We start from the raw sequence: 15,849 nt of genomic DNA on the forward strand, positions 1-15,849 counted from the left end.
GGTACGGAACAACATAGACCGAGAAATCACCGAGAAAAAATGAAAGTTACTATGAAGCTCATAAAATTTAATAATAATGTTTTGGAAGGTCCTGGAAACGACTGGTTTGTGTTGATATCTGAACCTAGATGTGTCTTTGGCAGTTGGTTGAGGCAGTGGGGAGTGTTTGTGGAGACTAGGCCGTGGCTTGTAATCAATGTGGAACACCGGCCGTGGTGGTGGAAGTGGTAACCGGCCGTGGCCCGCGGTGAATCAGTGAGGCTGTGGTATCAAGTGTGCGCCCCCCGCTCTCTCCTCCGACAGCCCAAGTGCGATACGCCGCCACTCCAGGCCACTCCAGGCCGGCATATAAGCCGTGCCACCCGTCACTGCGGCACAGTCGACAACAGGTAGCTCACAGTACCGACACCACCACCATGAACCGTCACGTAGCTCTGCTCCTCTGCGCCTCCTTGGCGCTCGTCGCGGCCGCCGAGGTAAGCATCACTTCTCGTCGCAAGGGTCACGCCGCGTTTCTAGTGCACAGTCTTCAATTAGACACAGTCTTCCATAAGCGCCCACAATTCCTGATACACAGTTGTCCACAATGCTTTCAGGTAGCAAACGTACTTCAGGCGTACCACAAAGGAACTACTGTAGGACCTTTGTTTTCTAGTAAGATTATAAGTAGCCTGGTGGGTATGGCCCCATGCTGCCATTCTCCTACAATGATGTTCTGTGCGTGGGTCTCCAAATCTTAGAGATATCTCATTTTACCCTTTGTTAGACTGCTGTAGTTTCAATACGGAATATATGACTTCAAGTTTGTAAGCATTCCTAACTTCAGCTGTCTTCTTCATAACCTACCAGATTGTTATTATTAAAGTGCAGCTTCTCACAGAAGCCCAGTGTCGGCTGTGATTATCATACGGCACCGGCACTTGGTACATATCCTATTGCTTTAAAGTGGAACCGATTTACGCTGGAAAAAGAATTAGTTCCAATTTTTGCCACCAGGTTCAAATCTGGCACTGTGAATGCAAGAAGTATAGAAATGTTCCCATATGTAATGGTTTAGGAACAGGATGTGGGCAGAAAATGTTAAACCAATGAGAAAGTAATAATGTTGACTTACACAAATTGTTGAATGTGAGCGCCGGAAACGTCGGCGAGATATTTTACAGGGCTAGAGTTGCACCTTGTGGGCAAATTCGAGTCTATTTTTTTTCAGCATAAATAGGCTCCACACTAATGCACTAGCATAATTACCACATCTCGTTGTCATACAATAATTACAGCTCACACAGAACCGTGAATAGTTTCACTTTAATCATAACCACCCAGCAGTTGAATATGTCATAAGACAACTTATTTTTATTCAGTCAGTGAAACTGGCAGCGTCGTTTCCATCATGGTACCCAAAATTGCTTCCATATTCAGGTAGATTTCTATGTTGACCTGAATTTTACACCGTCATTAAAGACTTGTCCTTTGATTTTTCTTCGATTTTTGCTTCCATGTTTCCAAATGTGGTTCTTTCACATTCACTGATAGGCATTCTGATTTGAGAACGTGCAGTAGCACGTAGATTTTGAGATTCCTGTGAACGCACTTGTTTTGTTGTTCTATTATGTATACTTGCACTTCCGCCGTAAGGAGTAGTTACCGACAATAGTGACGTAAGCTAAGACATAATTTGTTGTTATGGTATTCAATGCGAAGACTGATGTAGCTGTTCTCGTCTTCTCTCCTGCAGTCGCCTCTGCGATTAAAATATGTGATACTCCATGTTTCGACCTACAGAACTAGGGATTTGTTTTTCTTAATGCCAACGACCAGTTCAGTACTCCTCATCCGGAATATTTTATCAAAGGGGCTACCATCATCAATAAACATTAGATTAAAACGGCATGTTCTCGGAAAATATAATAGCTGTAAACTCCCGTCCTTTTCAGCCAATCACAGTACCAACACACCAACTCCTTGTTGGCTTATGTAAGAAAAAAATGGTTCAAATGGCTCTGAGCACTATGGAGCTTAACTTCTGAGGTCATCAGTCCCCTATAACTTAGAACTACTTAAACCTAACTAACCTAAGAAAATTACACACATCCATGCCCGGGGCAGGATTCGAACCTGTGACCGTATCGGTCGCGCAGTTCCAGACTGTAGCGCCTAGAACCGCTCGGCCACCCCGGCCGGCGCTTATGTAAGATGGCAGCGTAAGTCATTCAGACTGTTGCTCCTGCAACTACATGGAAACGTTGCTGTACTACTTCCGGAACCCTATGCTAGTCTGGCCTCTCTACGGATATGTATGTGTTGTGGTTGCACGAACCGTGCGGTGTCTGAATCGTGGAGAAGCACAAACACGACTGTCCACTCCACTCCCCCGCCTCCCGCCCCCTTTAATGGGTAGGTGCGTGGAACGTGGGGGGTGGCATTGTTATCATGAAGCTCACATTTACCTTAAGAATGGCAGCGAATGTCTAATGTATGGATACTACCAAACACTTATGAAATGTATCGAAATGACCCGTCGCCACTACTGAGAGCTAATTATTCACTTTAAACGTCAACCAAGGGACCTGTTCATAACTTTCTTACTTTTATAGTCTCCACAATGGCAGTATGTGAAATGAATGTTCTCGTTGGGATGAGGGTGGTTGTAGGAATGAGAGAAAACTCTTTAAAAATGTATCGAACGACGTGAAATAATAATCATGAATTTATGATACGTCCTTGTATAGAATTCACTATGTGTCTAAAACTATGTTTTGGATTCAGAATTTTTCTTCCGGCTGGTACAACGTGCAGAGATCAGGGAGTGTCAGTAGGGCTACATAACCTATAATTGCAACTCGACCAACATTTTCAATTACAGTAAGCACATTAGGTCGTAGTAGCAATAGATACCTTTGATTTTATCCATACATCCAATAGGTAAATTACAACTCAAGGCGACGATGACAAATATTGTTGTCGTCCAGGGAAATAAATTCATTTAGAAGAATCGGCATGTACGACAGACAGAGATAATGGACTACCGCACTGGCCACGGTTATTATTTATGGCTATGCTGTATACATATTATACAGTTAATAAATACTTAGAAACAAATAAAATGTATTTGTGATAAGGCAATATGAAAAGGGAGTCTCTAATTCGTTATTAATAAGTTACATTTGTAAAATAGAGGTCTGCAGCTGCTCATCCATGATGCCTTTTTGCCTATGGTAGTTGAAAATCTCTTTTGTGTTAAAATTTTCAACAAATGGTGAACTTTAGTGCAAAATTGTTGTACAATGTCAGAAACAGGTTAAAAAACCTGACTGACCATTCCGAATGCACAATTAAAAACCATAAAGTAAAAAATTATGGAAAGCTCAGATGTACACAGAAACCAAAGACGACAGTGAGCTGTCATTCTGAACAAAATGATTGACAACGAACACACAAAAGTAATAAGGACCTTAGCGAAACTTGCCTCTTCTCTCAAAGCACATCACATGCAACAGATTCCATTTAGTTTTATTTACTATAGATCCACTTTTCGTAGAAAATGTTATTTTTGCAAACGTATTAAATTACAAACCGAGTAACTTTTTCCAATATCATTCAGAATTGAAAATCTGTCATACGCTTTAGTGTTTTCAATTAAATGGATGACATATTTGAAAATCAGACCAAACACATTACTCTTTAACGTAAAACACTGGAAAAAATTAACATCTTCATAAATAGAAAAACTATGTAATACCTCTCTTAACGAGGAAACGCTAGGTGCTTGTAACATCTCTAGTGAAGTCTGTAAATTCTGAATGTATTTAGTCAAATTGCAGCGCCCTCGAGAAAGGTAGGCAACGAATATTAAGGGAATATTTCGCCTTATGAATCCACCAAAAGAATTCTGAACAAAAAAAAAGGGTTCAATTGGCTCTGAGCACTATGGGACTCAACACCTGAGGTCATCAGTCCCCTAGACTTAGAACTACTTAAACCTAAGTACATCATCATGCCCGAGGTAGGATTCGAACCTGCGACCATAGGAGCAGCGCGGTTCCAGACTGGAGCGCCTAGAACCGCTCGGACACTGCGGCCAGCTCTGAACAAAAAGTGATAAATTTAAAACCTACATACTTCTACATCGATGATTTTCCAAGAACAATGTAACTAGACCTAAACCTACGAACCAACAGCTGATGAAGGAGCAGAGCCTCCAAAATACGCCGTAAATAATAAAAGAAGAAGAGGAACTTGAAATTTAGTAACTGTTTGCCATGGGTCTCTATTTATATTTAAAACAGAGTCACAGTAAGTGCCAGCACAGCACGTGTATATGTAAAACAACAGAGTTCTAGTTTGAAATACAAGTGACAGTATCAACGATCAATTTCCGCTGTCGGTTTTTGAGTTTCCTCTTCTTCTTCTCGTGCTATACCTAAGTTAGGTGACAAAGTTTTTGGGACGTGGTCTTTAATGACAGTTTCATCTTTTGTACATATAAATTTAATCACGTAATTTAAGTACACACTAAGCAAACATTTATTGGATACACACATACCAATGCTAATTATGGTATATATGTCTTCAACAACTCGTTAAGGAAGACTTCAGATATTTACTGAGTGAGGTGGAGCATTGGTAAGGTGCTAAGACCGTTTTCGTGAAGATGGTGGCTCCGGTTCCCTAACAGGCTCCCGACTTACAGTTTAAAGCGATTGCCAGGGTGGTACCTTTGGAAGGGTACGGGCGATACCGCCACTTTTATGCGGCAATACGAATTAGTGTGCATGCAATGTGTCTTCTGGTTACAGCGAGTGGTGTGCTGTGTTGCAGGAGAAGTACCCGGCCACGTTCGACAGCCTGGACCTGAAGGAGCTGCTGTCGGATGAAACTCGAGTCCAGGATGCGATGCGCTGCCTGCTGGAAGAAGGAGACTCAGCGTGCAGACCCGCCGGGAAGGCGCTCAAGGGTGAGCCCCATCATAGTCTACACTCCGCTACCCAGTAGGATGGCATAGCCCACACCACACCGAGCGAGGTGGCGCAGCGGTTAGCATACTGGACTCGCATTCGGGAGGACGACGGTTCAGTCCAGCATCCGGCCATCCAGATTTAGGTTTTCTGTGATTTTCCTAAATAGTCCAGGCAAATGCCGGGATGGTTCCTTTGAAAGGGCACGGCCGACTTCGTTCCCCGTCCTTCCCTAATCCGATGAGACCGATGACCTCGCTGTTTGGTCTCTTCCCCCAAACAATGCAATCCAGTCCAATCCCACACCACAAGCTCACACACTCAAAATGAGACCCGTGCCATGAGTACAGTGTGTCTGTATTCAGTAATCAGGTAGCTCCAGATGGCAGTAACGGGGTCCCAATGGAGCAATGATGACTGGATTATGAGTGTTCCCTGAATTTAAACAAGTCTGGTTGGAAATAAAAATGTGGGTTGGGATAAAGGTATAAGTCAGTCTGAAATTCCAGTCTACTGTGCGTGATACTGCAATAACTATATTATGCACAGTGAACAACCTCCGAGACCATACTCTGGTTCCATACAGGAAATTAATTCTTCTCCCAGATATATAGAGCTTATAGGTCCCCAGGGTAAAATTAGAAAAATCCTGATTTACTGCAGTACCAGTCAACTTTACCTATGCATGTACATTTAATTAGCTGTGCAGCGTATTTCCTTACCCTGTAACGCAACGCCAGGCCACCTTTATATCTTCTTCCTTAGTGAATAATCTGATATTATTTGTTTTACGTGGTTAGCAAGAAGAGAAAGCGGAATTTTCTAGATAGCGGGGTGGCGATAAAAATCGGCACAGTTAATGACAAGGAATAAGAAGTTGGTCCGTCACTAACAGAGTGATGTGTTGCTGTGGAAAGAAATAAACGTATATCAACACTAGTATTTGCGTTTGTGATGTTCCGTTATTCATTGCATTTAACATTTAACCAGTGAAAGCATATATAGCATTTTCTGTTGAAAAGCCTTTCTGAAAACCAAACTGACATTTTGTTAGTACTTCATCTTTACAAATACATGTAATGCTACACTTGAATACATTTCTTTTTCAATAATTTTGAATAAAGATGTCAGAAGTGTGATTGGGCGGTAGTTGTTAGTATCAGATCCATCCCCTTTTTATGCAATGGTTTAACAATAGCATATTACACTCTATCGGAAAAAATTCCCTGTTTCAGTGAGCTACTACATATGTGCTGAGAATCCTACTTATTTGTTGGGAACAGGTTTTTAATACTCTGTTGGATATGCCATCAGTTCCATATGAACTTTAACTTTTGAGTGAATTTATTATTTTCCTAATTTCAGTGGGAGAGCTGGGTTGAATTTCAATTTTATCAAATTGCGTAGGTACTGCTTCTTCCATATCCTGCTTTGCATTTTCTAATGAATATCTGGGACCTATTTTCTCTACAACAGTTAAAAATGATTATTAAAATATTTTCTACTTCTGATTCCCTGTTAACAAACGTTTCATTGTGTTTGATAGAAATACAGTCTTCCTGTGCTCTCAGTTGTCGTGTCCCCCTTTTCACAATATTCCAAATTGTTTTAATTTTATTATCAAATGTGCTAATCTCAGACATAATGCACATACTACTGAACTTTTTAATAACGTTTCTTGATACAGTGCAATAGTTTTTTCATAGTTTTTCATTGTTTTGAGATCATTACTCCTCCTAGCTATAAGATACAGTTCCCTTTTCTGTTTACAAGATATTTTTATCCCTTTAGTAAGCCATGGCATTTTTACATGGATTCTTACAGTTATATTTCACTGTTTTCTGAGGAAACTGTTTTCAAATATAGTCTCAAAAGTATCATGAAATAGGTTAAATTTTAAATTAGCATCATGTTCCCTGTACACATCAGTAATTTTTATAACTTTTTATTGTGTTGAGATCATTACTCGTCCTAGCTATAAGATACAATTCCCTTTTCTGTTTACAAGATATTTTTATCCCTTTATTAAGCCATGGATTTTTTACATGGTTTCTTACAATTATATTTCACTGTTTTCTTAGGAAACTGTTTTCAAATATACTCTCAAAGGTATCATGAAATAGGTTAAATCGTTAATGGAACACACTACTTCGGAGGACTGTTTTGCATTACTGTATGGAGCTATATCATATATGGTAACTAGCTGTAATCATGATCAGACAGGCCATTCTTAACAGGAAAAATTTTTATTTAATTAAATTTACCTTGATGTATGAGAAAGTTATCTATCAGTGTGCTGCTTTCCTGTACCACTCTAGTAGGAAAATCAATAGCTGATGTCAAATTAAAAGAACCAAGTAATACTTCAAGTTCGATCTTTCTATCTGACTCTTCCAGAAAATCTACATTGAAATCCCCACAAACTATAATTTGCTTTCCTTTGTCTGACAGGTAGTACAACAAATAATCCAAGTTTTTCAAAAATAATTGAAAATTTCCCAGTGGGGAAATGGCTACAATTATAAAATTGCCTTTATTTACTTTAAGCTCACATATACATGATTCTGTGTTGTTGCTCTACAGAAAATTCTTTAGTTTCCAGATTTTTCACACTATGACTGATTTTAACATATACCGCATCTCCTCCTCTCTCCATAGTATCTCTACTTACATGTGCTGAAAGCTTATATCCACCTAAATTTACCATTTTCATACCTGTGACGATATGCTGTTCAGACAGGCATAGTAAATCTATTCCACTTTCCGTTTCTAAATCTTCTATACAAACAAGAAGCTCATCTACTGTGTTTTTTAAATCCCTGATATTCTGATGCCATATATTAATATTATTTTTTATTGTGTTTTTATGTGAATCTTGTGACATACCAACATTATTTTTCACTGTACTGTTATGAGAATCTTGTGATTTTTCACATCTCTAGTACCTGCCTGTTTGAGCTTTTCATGAAGCTTGATTTCAATCAACCTAGGATGATTGTATATTGATCTTAGCCTAAAAAAGTAATCCCATGAGTTCTGGTGCCCCCACTTAAAGATTTTGCTATCATCCCAGCCAGTTTACTCTCTCCTTTCCTACTGAGATGCAGGCCATGTCTTGTGAAGTCCCACCTACCCATACCATCAACAGGAACCAAACCTATGCTTGACAAAGTAGCCGCCCGAAATAGCTGATCTAGCTTCATATTGACATACCTGACGGAGCTGTTCAATTGGGGCCCATGATACCGTATGATAGCAGGAACCAAGACAACATTTGTATGGTTCGTTGCAGATGCTATTTTCACTACGTCACACTTAATATTGTTGCCCTGATCCCTATCAATACTGTTTCCCGCTCCAACCACTACCACAACATGATCCTGCTTTGTAAAATCTTTGCACAATAATGCTACATTCTCTATCACTTGGCTACGACATGCACTGGGCTTGAAAATACTTGTGACGTGGTACCTGTCACCTAATTTTTACTGCAAAATCTGGTCCACACGTTTACCATGGCTACTACCTAACAACAGAACTTTCCTCCTTCTTTCTACTTTTTTTTGCAACAGTTGGTTTCCTAGTGAAAGTCTCTTGAGTGCTGAATACACTTTCATCTACTTAAGACTCTTCCTTAGCTGATTGAGGTAGCAAGGCAAATCTGTTGCTTGTGCAAATGATGAAACTGTCTGATACTGTTCTCTTTCTGTGGCCCCTGTTCCTTGCTATCACTTCCCACCTTCCTGTTCCGCTATTTTCCTATACCTTGAACATAATCTGCAATACCATGGAAGACACCCATTTACTTGTTCCCATGGCACTATATTCACCCGAATGCAACCATCTGCCACAACAGATGCACAGAACCCCATAACTGAATTTCCTATGGCAGCTCAAACTCTTCTTGCTCGTGGTTGTTTACGATATTTTTAACAAAATTTGTCTAGGCAGTAACAATAATATTCAATTAACTACAGATCACAAAAGCCACTAATACACGTGTATACTATTAATATATCAACGTAATGAAGTTAAACTAACGTTAAATATCAAAACTTGCATACCTGAAGAAATTAGGTTTATGATCGTGTATGCACAATAAGTACTTTCCGCGTTTTTAAAGGAAATAGAAGATAGAAATTGAAACCTTTAATTCCCCAAGTAGATACGGTACTACTAAATATATGTGTAATGAAAACAACCTAATTTCTTCACTTAATACTTAATGTAGTACATCTTAAAATTCTGCCCGTAATCATGTTGTTTTGAAACATTTATACGTCCTCGTAACAAAGTTAACCTGTAAAACATGGTCCACTATTTACTTCATCAATATTCCATTATGTTATTGACTTGATGTTTCCCCATAAGAAGACGTAGCAGCTTGGTTGGTACCTAAGTTTTCCTTTAATGGCGTAGTTTCTTCCGCAGTATACTCAATTAGCCAAATGGCTATGTTTGAAAAAGCCTGGGACCTGTCATTCATCTTATGTTGTTGGCTACAGCCTTGATACTTCAGACCTGATGTCAACCGACACGTTTTAAATCTGGGAATGTGATTATGTGACAGAACTGTAGAGACGACGCAGTAATATTTCCAGAAAAATTAAGGAGTAGTTGTGTTTTGACGCCTGAGGACCCTAGCGACTATGTCAACAATTTACGCACTGCTCACCCCAATCTACACATTCTAAACAGGCCGCCATCACGAAGCACAACACAATTCTAAGATTTTAAAAGTATTTTCCTTTGCAGAGGTGCTGCCCGAAATAGTGCGTACAGACTGCGCCAAGTGCACTGAGACACAGCACAAGAAGATAGGAGTTTTCTTCGGAGAGGTTTCGCGCCGCCACCCAGACCTCATGAAGAAGCTGCTGGACAAGTACGACCCATCTGGAGAATACAGGAAGAAGTACGCCAAGTCCTGGGCCGAGTACAGCATCCAACACTAATCCTCATCATCCCTTGTAACTCTTATATTCAATAAATCTATCACCTACCCTATAATGTAAAAGACCATTTCGACCTACCCACAAACACGGAAATACATGGAACTCCTAAACTCGTTTGTTCTGTGAACACAGGAACGATCTGCTTTCATCTCAGTGATGAAGCAACATTTCATTTTAAAATCAGCGTCATTTGCACTTATGGGTCTCAAAAAGCAGAAGTCAATCGTTCAGCATGAAAGAGACTAGCCATAAGTGCTTTGTTTAATTTTTTGATGACAAGGTGTACCACATATTCATTTTGGGGACACATCAAGTAACTGGAAAGGTAGTCATGGAGTGCCACAGCCGTAGATTTTTCAACAAATTCAAGAAGACACCAGTGATTTCTTATGCGATCAACAGGCACTCTGAAACTTCCTGGCTGATTAAACCTATGTGCTGGACCGAGACTCCAACTCGGGACCTTTGCTTTTCGCGGGCAAGTGCTCTACCAGCTGAGCAGCCCAAGCACGAATCACGCCCGCCCTCACAGCTTTACTTCTGCCAGTACCTCGTCTCCTACTTACCAAATTTTACAGAAGCTCTCCTGCGAACCTTGCAGATCTAACACTACTGAAAGAATGGATATTGCGGAGACATGGCTTAGCCACAGCTTGGAGGATGTTTGCAGAATAAGATTTTCACTCTGCAGCGGAGTGTGCGCTGATACGAAACTTCCTCACAGATTAAAACTGTGTGTCGGACCCAGACTCTAACTCGGGACCATTGCCTTTCGCGGGCAAGTGTTCTACCAACTGAGCTACCCAAGCACGTCTCACGCCCCTTCCTCACGTTAGGAGGCGAGGTACTGGCAGAAATAAAGCTGTGAGGACGCGGCGTGAGTCGTGCTTGTGTAGCCCAGTTGGCTGGACCACGCATTTGACCGAGTTGACCACCATTCCCTGCACGCTGTCTTAGAGAAGACGGGACTGTCCTCAATATCGGCAGGTGTGGTTCTCCGTCTCATCCACGGAGCCCCTTCCACAGTTCTCGACAATGGCTACCACTCACCACCGTTCACTATAGAGCGCTCAGTGCGACAAGGATGCCCCTGTCAGCCTTTCTCTTCGCTGTCGCCCTCGAGAACGCACTTCATGGCCTACGACATCGGTTGGAGGGCATTCGCTTCCACGATGTACATTTTAAATGTTGAGCCTATACGGAAGATGTAGTATTCTTGGCGAGTTCCGCAGAAGATACATGTACGGCGATCGCGTGGTTTCATCAGTACGGAGAGGTGGCCGGGAGCCGCATCAACCTGCGAAAGTCGCTGTACATGGATGTGGTCAGAGGTCTGCAAACGAGTACGCCAGTTCCCATTACCAAAGTCCCGGCGATGAAGTGTTTGGGAGTGACCTTCCATGGGAACGTGCAGCCTACAGCAGCATACACTTATCGCAGACTACTTAATGTGATCCACACGCAAGTTCGCCTCCATAACTTTCGAACACTTGACTTGATCATGCGGGTTCATTTTGTCAACGTGTACCTCGCTGCGAAACTTAATCATTACACAAACGTTCTCCCGATGGCTGCTACGGTCGCTGTCAAGTTCCAGGCGGCCTTCGGTAATTTCGTCAGCCGGGGTAGGGTGTTCAAGAACCGTTACGACACGCTAACGTTGCCCACACACGCAGGCTGCATTGGAGTGATAAACGTGCACAACAGGGCGCGCGCTCTCTTCCTGCGGACGATGCATCGCCTACGTACTTCGGACGAGGCTACCCTCCGTGGTACACTGATTCATTAGGTGGTGCCTCAATCCATCCGTCCGCCGATTCCTGTTGGACATATCACGCCAGCACTGTGTCACATTCGCACCTATGTGGTCGACATGAGGTATCTGTTGGATGTCCTGCCGACCACGCGGGATCCTAGCACCGAGGACTTCTATCACTACTTTCAACGAACGCCGACATCAGGCGGTTGGCTGGAGACGGGTGTGGAGTAACATACACTCCCCTTTCCTTCCCACCACGGTCAGGGCGCTGTGGTATGTCATAACGACGGAAGAATTCCCCACCCGACAACGTTTACAAATGATCCATCTTGCGAGGATCCTCTCTGCCCCAGATGCGCCGCTGTTGACACCGACACTCACCGTTTCATTTGCGGTACGGCTGCCGACTGCTGGCTCCTCACACGGCGCATGTTGGCATTGTTGCTGCGACGGACGCCTCAGTCCGTAGAGCCCACCGAGCTGATCCATCCCGGCGTCATTTACTTCCCTGCTACTCGTCATAACGCCACGGTGTGGGTTAAGGGTATGTCATTGTCATACTTTATTAATGCGAGCGTTGCAGGGTTGTTAGATTTCTGGCATTATTTAACGAGTAACTACACGATTTTACGGCGTAATGCGTCGTATGGTACGCTCTTTGCGAATTACTTGGGGTCGTTGTTTACGCGCCCTCCAGACCATTAGGGTGTACCAGGTGTGAGAAGGGACAGAGATTGCACATGATGGACTGATGAGAGTCATCAACGGTAATTATAGGGTATAGCGAGAAGACGACCAGGACATCCCGCCGTCTGACTGCTGTGGACAACCCCCGACGGAAAAACAGAAAAATAGAACAACAACAAAAAATTACAAATAAATAAATAAGAACAAAACGAGCAACAAATAGAATATAATAAAGTATTGTACCTTTTCGTTTCTTCTTTTTTTTAATAAATGTTCAGAGGCATATTTAATTTTTGTTCGTGGGTGGAATCTGAAGTGGTGGTGAACGGCCTTCCTAGTTAGCTTTAGGATGAAAGTGGCTGTGGCACTAGCTTTGTTTTCGTTTTTAGGATAGATAGATTTTTGGGGCTAGTATGAGTGATAGGGGCCAAAGCCTGAAGTGGAAGAGGTGGTTTTCTTTCTTTCTTTATACATGAGTTGGTAGAGCACTTGACCGCCAAAGGCAAAGTTCCCGAGTTCGAGTCTCCGTCCTGCACAGAGTTTTAATCTGCCAGTAAGTTTCATATCAGAGCACACTCCGCTGCAGAATGAAAATCTGATTCAGTGTACCGATAGACTGCGGAGGTGGGAAACAAAAATCACGAGCCCAACCAGGCTCGGAAACCCAAGCATTAAGAGGCCCTTAAGAAGCCAAGTTTAGCGTAGATACCTACAGTACAAACCACCCACTAGTAAATATTAAATTACGGACTTCGCAACTGCGCGCATACCAAAACAAATTATCACAGTTAAGCCCAGAACATCCCAAGCAACCTCTATGCACTGACACAATTTCAACTGACTGTACAAAACATAAGTTACAAATAGACAGGAGGCTACAGCCAAATCAAGTGAACAAAAAATTGAATTATTGAAATGCTCAGGTCAAAACTACATCAAAACTGCCATGAAACTAGTTCACCAAGTATCCAATTATAAATCTGCCATATAGGCATTACATATCCCGTTCAGAGACAATATCCAGATAGGCAGTAGACAGAGTAAATGTGAGTACTGAGAGGGGGTAAAATAACAAACACCCACATTGATCACTGATTTTCAAGGTGACAATGTCAGCGAAGCAACTCTAATGCTGGGCCAGATAACTTGAATTACTGTTCTGCACCACTCCAACACAATAAATCATGACTATGAATTCAGAGTTCCCGGAGCAAACAGGAAACTACAATTAAAACAACTTCAGGGTCAACACACCTGCAGATATAGGGCCAGGAAACAATGTTAAAATAAAACGCAGGAAACTCACCTTAAAATATTTTCAAGTGCCCACTTCTGACAGCATGAATTCTCCATGCCTAGGATAATACTGCCAACGCCGGCCAAATCGACGACGACTTCGCAAGGCACTTGATGGCTCGTAGTGCTCTGATCTCTTTCCAAAGACCCCTTTCCTCTCTCGTACAGTGCGCCACATCGTGCTCTAAGTTGTGGCCGAAGATCAAAACAGAGGGAAAGGGTCGATATCCAGAGAGTCGCCCCGGCTCAAAGCTATTCTTGTAATTTTTCTTTACTTTCACTTATGATAAAAATGTAAGCACTGATATTCTTTCACCCTGAATTTTAATCTCACTGTTGAACCTTCCTTGTACTGCTTCTCTCATGTATCTCAGCTTGGCGTGCTCCAAGGTTCGCCGTACTCTATGGAAATCAATGAGGACCGTTAGGTAGTGCGGCTAGGTTTTTGGGCGCTGCTGTCGCCGCCGCGAGCGCTGCAGCAAAGACAGCCAGACAGGGCAGTTGTGATTTCTCTGAGCGACAATATTGATCAACATACACACCGTTGTCTTGGTTCTGAATTCGCTAGCCTTAGTTTTAGATCTTGGTTTGCTCGCTGGACTCGCTGTTATTCTGTCTCGAGTCTCCGTTCTCCGCCATTCTTTCGTGTTGTCGACCTGTTACTTTCTTGAAGTTCGCTTCCGATTCTCCCGGCCAGTGGGCCAGCCTCCGCTGGGTCCCATGTCATTTCCGGTTTTGCCTCATTCCGGCCACATACCACGTACAGATTGAACAGTAGTGGAGGAAGACTGCATACCTGCCTAGTTCGGTCATATCTTTCTCGCCCTTACATTCTTGTTGCTCCTTCTTCGTTGTTGTTTGTATTGTGTATTACCCATGTACTACCACAAGCTTCGCATCGGACATACTTTCTAGGTTTGCAGGTCGTTTGAAAGTATCTTAATTTTTCTTAAACCTAAACTCCGTCATCAACTACAAAGAAAGAACTGCTTTTCTCAAGTCTTTACCTGATGTAAAGAAAATTTTACTCTCTAAATAACCCTTACTTTCCTTTCAGTTGTTTAGCATACAGCTCTTCTCAACATCTTAGGTGATTGAGCTAACTGTTGTTTCAAATGTATCCGTCTCTGATGTTTTTATCATTTTGTGAATGACACCCTTTCAAAAGGATGATTCTCATACATTCAAACATAGTAACTTAAATAATCCTTTGCTTGACATTTGCTCGAATAATATTAATAATTCTGTAGGAATATCTATACCTCATGCTTTGTATAGTTACAGGTCCTACAAAGGTCTCTCAAACTATAATTTTAGATACCCTAAATATTAGAAATCGACATTCATTTCCTTGTCCATCACTTCAGCAGATTTCCTACCATTCGTAGTGATATTTAAGGCTTTAAATGCTAGCGACGTACATTATCCGTGTACTGTAGTCGTGCTAAGACGTACACTGAGATGGCGAAAGTAATGAGAGACCTGGTAATATAGTTTCGGGGGCGGGGATTTGCTAGCTTAGAGCAGGAACTCAACCAGACGTCGGAAGTCCCCTGCAGAAATACTGAGCCATGCTGCCTCTATAGCCGTCCATAATTACGAAGGGGTTGCCAGAGATGGATTTTGTGCACCAACTGACATGTAGATTATTTCCCATAAATGTTCGATAGGATCCATGTCGGGCGATCTGAGTGACTAAATCGTTCTCTCGAACTGTCCAAACTATTTTTCAAATCAATCGTGAACAAATGTGGCCCAACGACATGGCGCATTGACATTAACAAAAGTCCATCGTTGTTTGGGAGCATTAAGCCTATGAATGGCTGCAAATAGTCTCCAAGTGGATAAAGATAACAAGTTGCAAACACATCTCAAGACTAATGAGGACAAAGCGCAAGGCCAGCAAGATAAGTTCTGTGTGGCTAAGATGTGAATTAGGGTCTGATGGGAGGGGTACTGCGGTAGTGCGTGCAGTTGCCATGACCGCTGTGTATGGATGGCTCAGTAGTCAGCTCACCTGCCTAGTAAGCAAGAGACTCGGTTCGAATCCTGGTCCGGCACAATTTTTAACTATCCCAATTGATTTAAATCAATGCCCACTCATAGCCAACTTCTGAATTCCTTTATATCTCACATCCCACACCATTATTGAGCTACCACCAGCTGGCACAGTGCCTTGTTGACAATTTGGGTCCATGGC

General features: G+C 42.2%; 1 protein-coding gene across 1 annotated transcript in view; it reads left to right on the forward strand.

The window, feature by feature from the left end:
* Window positions 1-389: 389 nt before the first annotated feature.
* The window catches only part of LOC126088283 (uncharacterized), a 205,117-nt gene continuing 189,657 nt past the window's right edge, over window positions 390-15,849 (forward strand). Inside the window, exons 1-3 of the mRNA XM_049906412.1 lie at window positions 390-476; window positions 4,819-4,954; window positions 9,711-9,888. Of these exons, the coding sequence (XP_049762369.1) occupies window positions 417-476; window positions 4,819-4,954; window positions 9,711-9,888 (374 nt within the window). The 5' untranslated portion in view covers window positions 390-416. The remainder of the gene's footprint in view (window positions 477-4,818; window positions 4,955-9,710; window positions 9,889-15,849) is intronic.

This window comes from Schistocerca cancellata, chromosome 6, assembly GCF_023864275.1.
Source record: "Schistocerca cancellata isolate TAMUIC-IGC-003103 chromosome 6, iqSchCanc2.1, whole genome shotgun sequence".
Taxonomy (NCBI): Eukaryota; Metazoa; Arthropoda; class Insecta; order Orthoptera; family Acrididae; genus Schistocerca; species Schistocerca cancellata.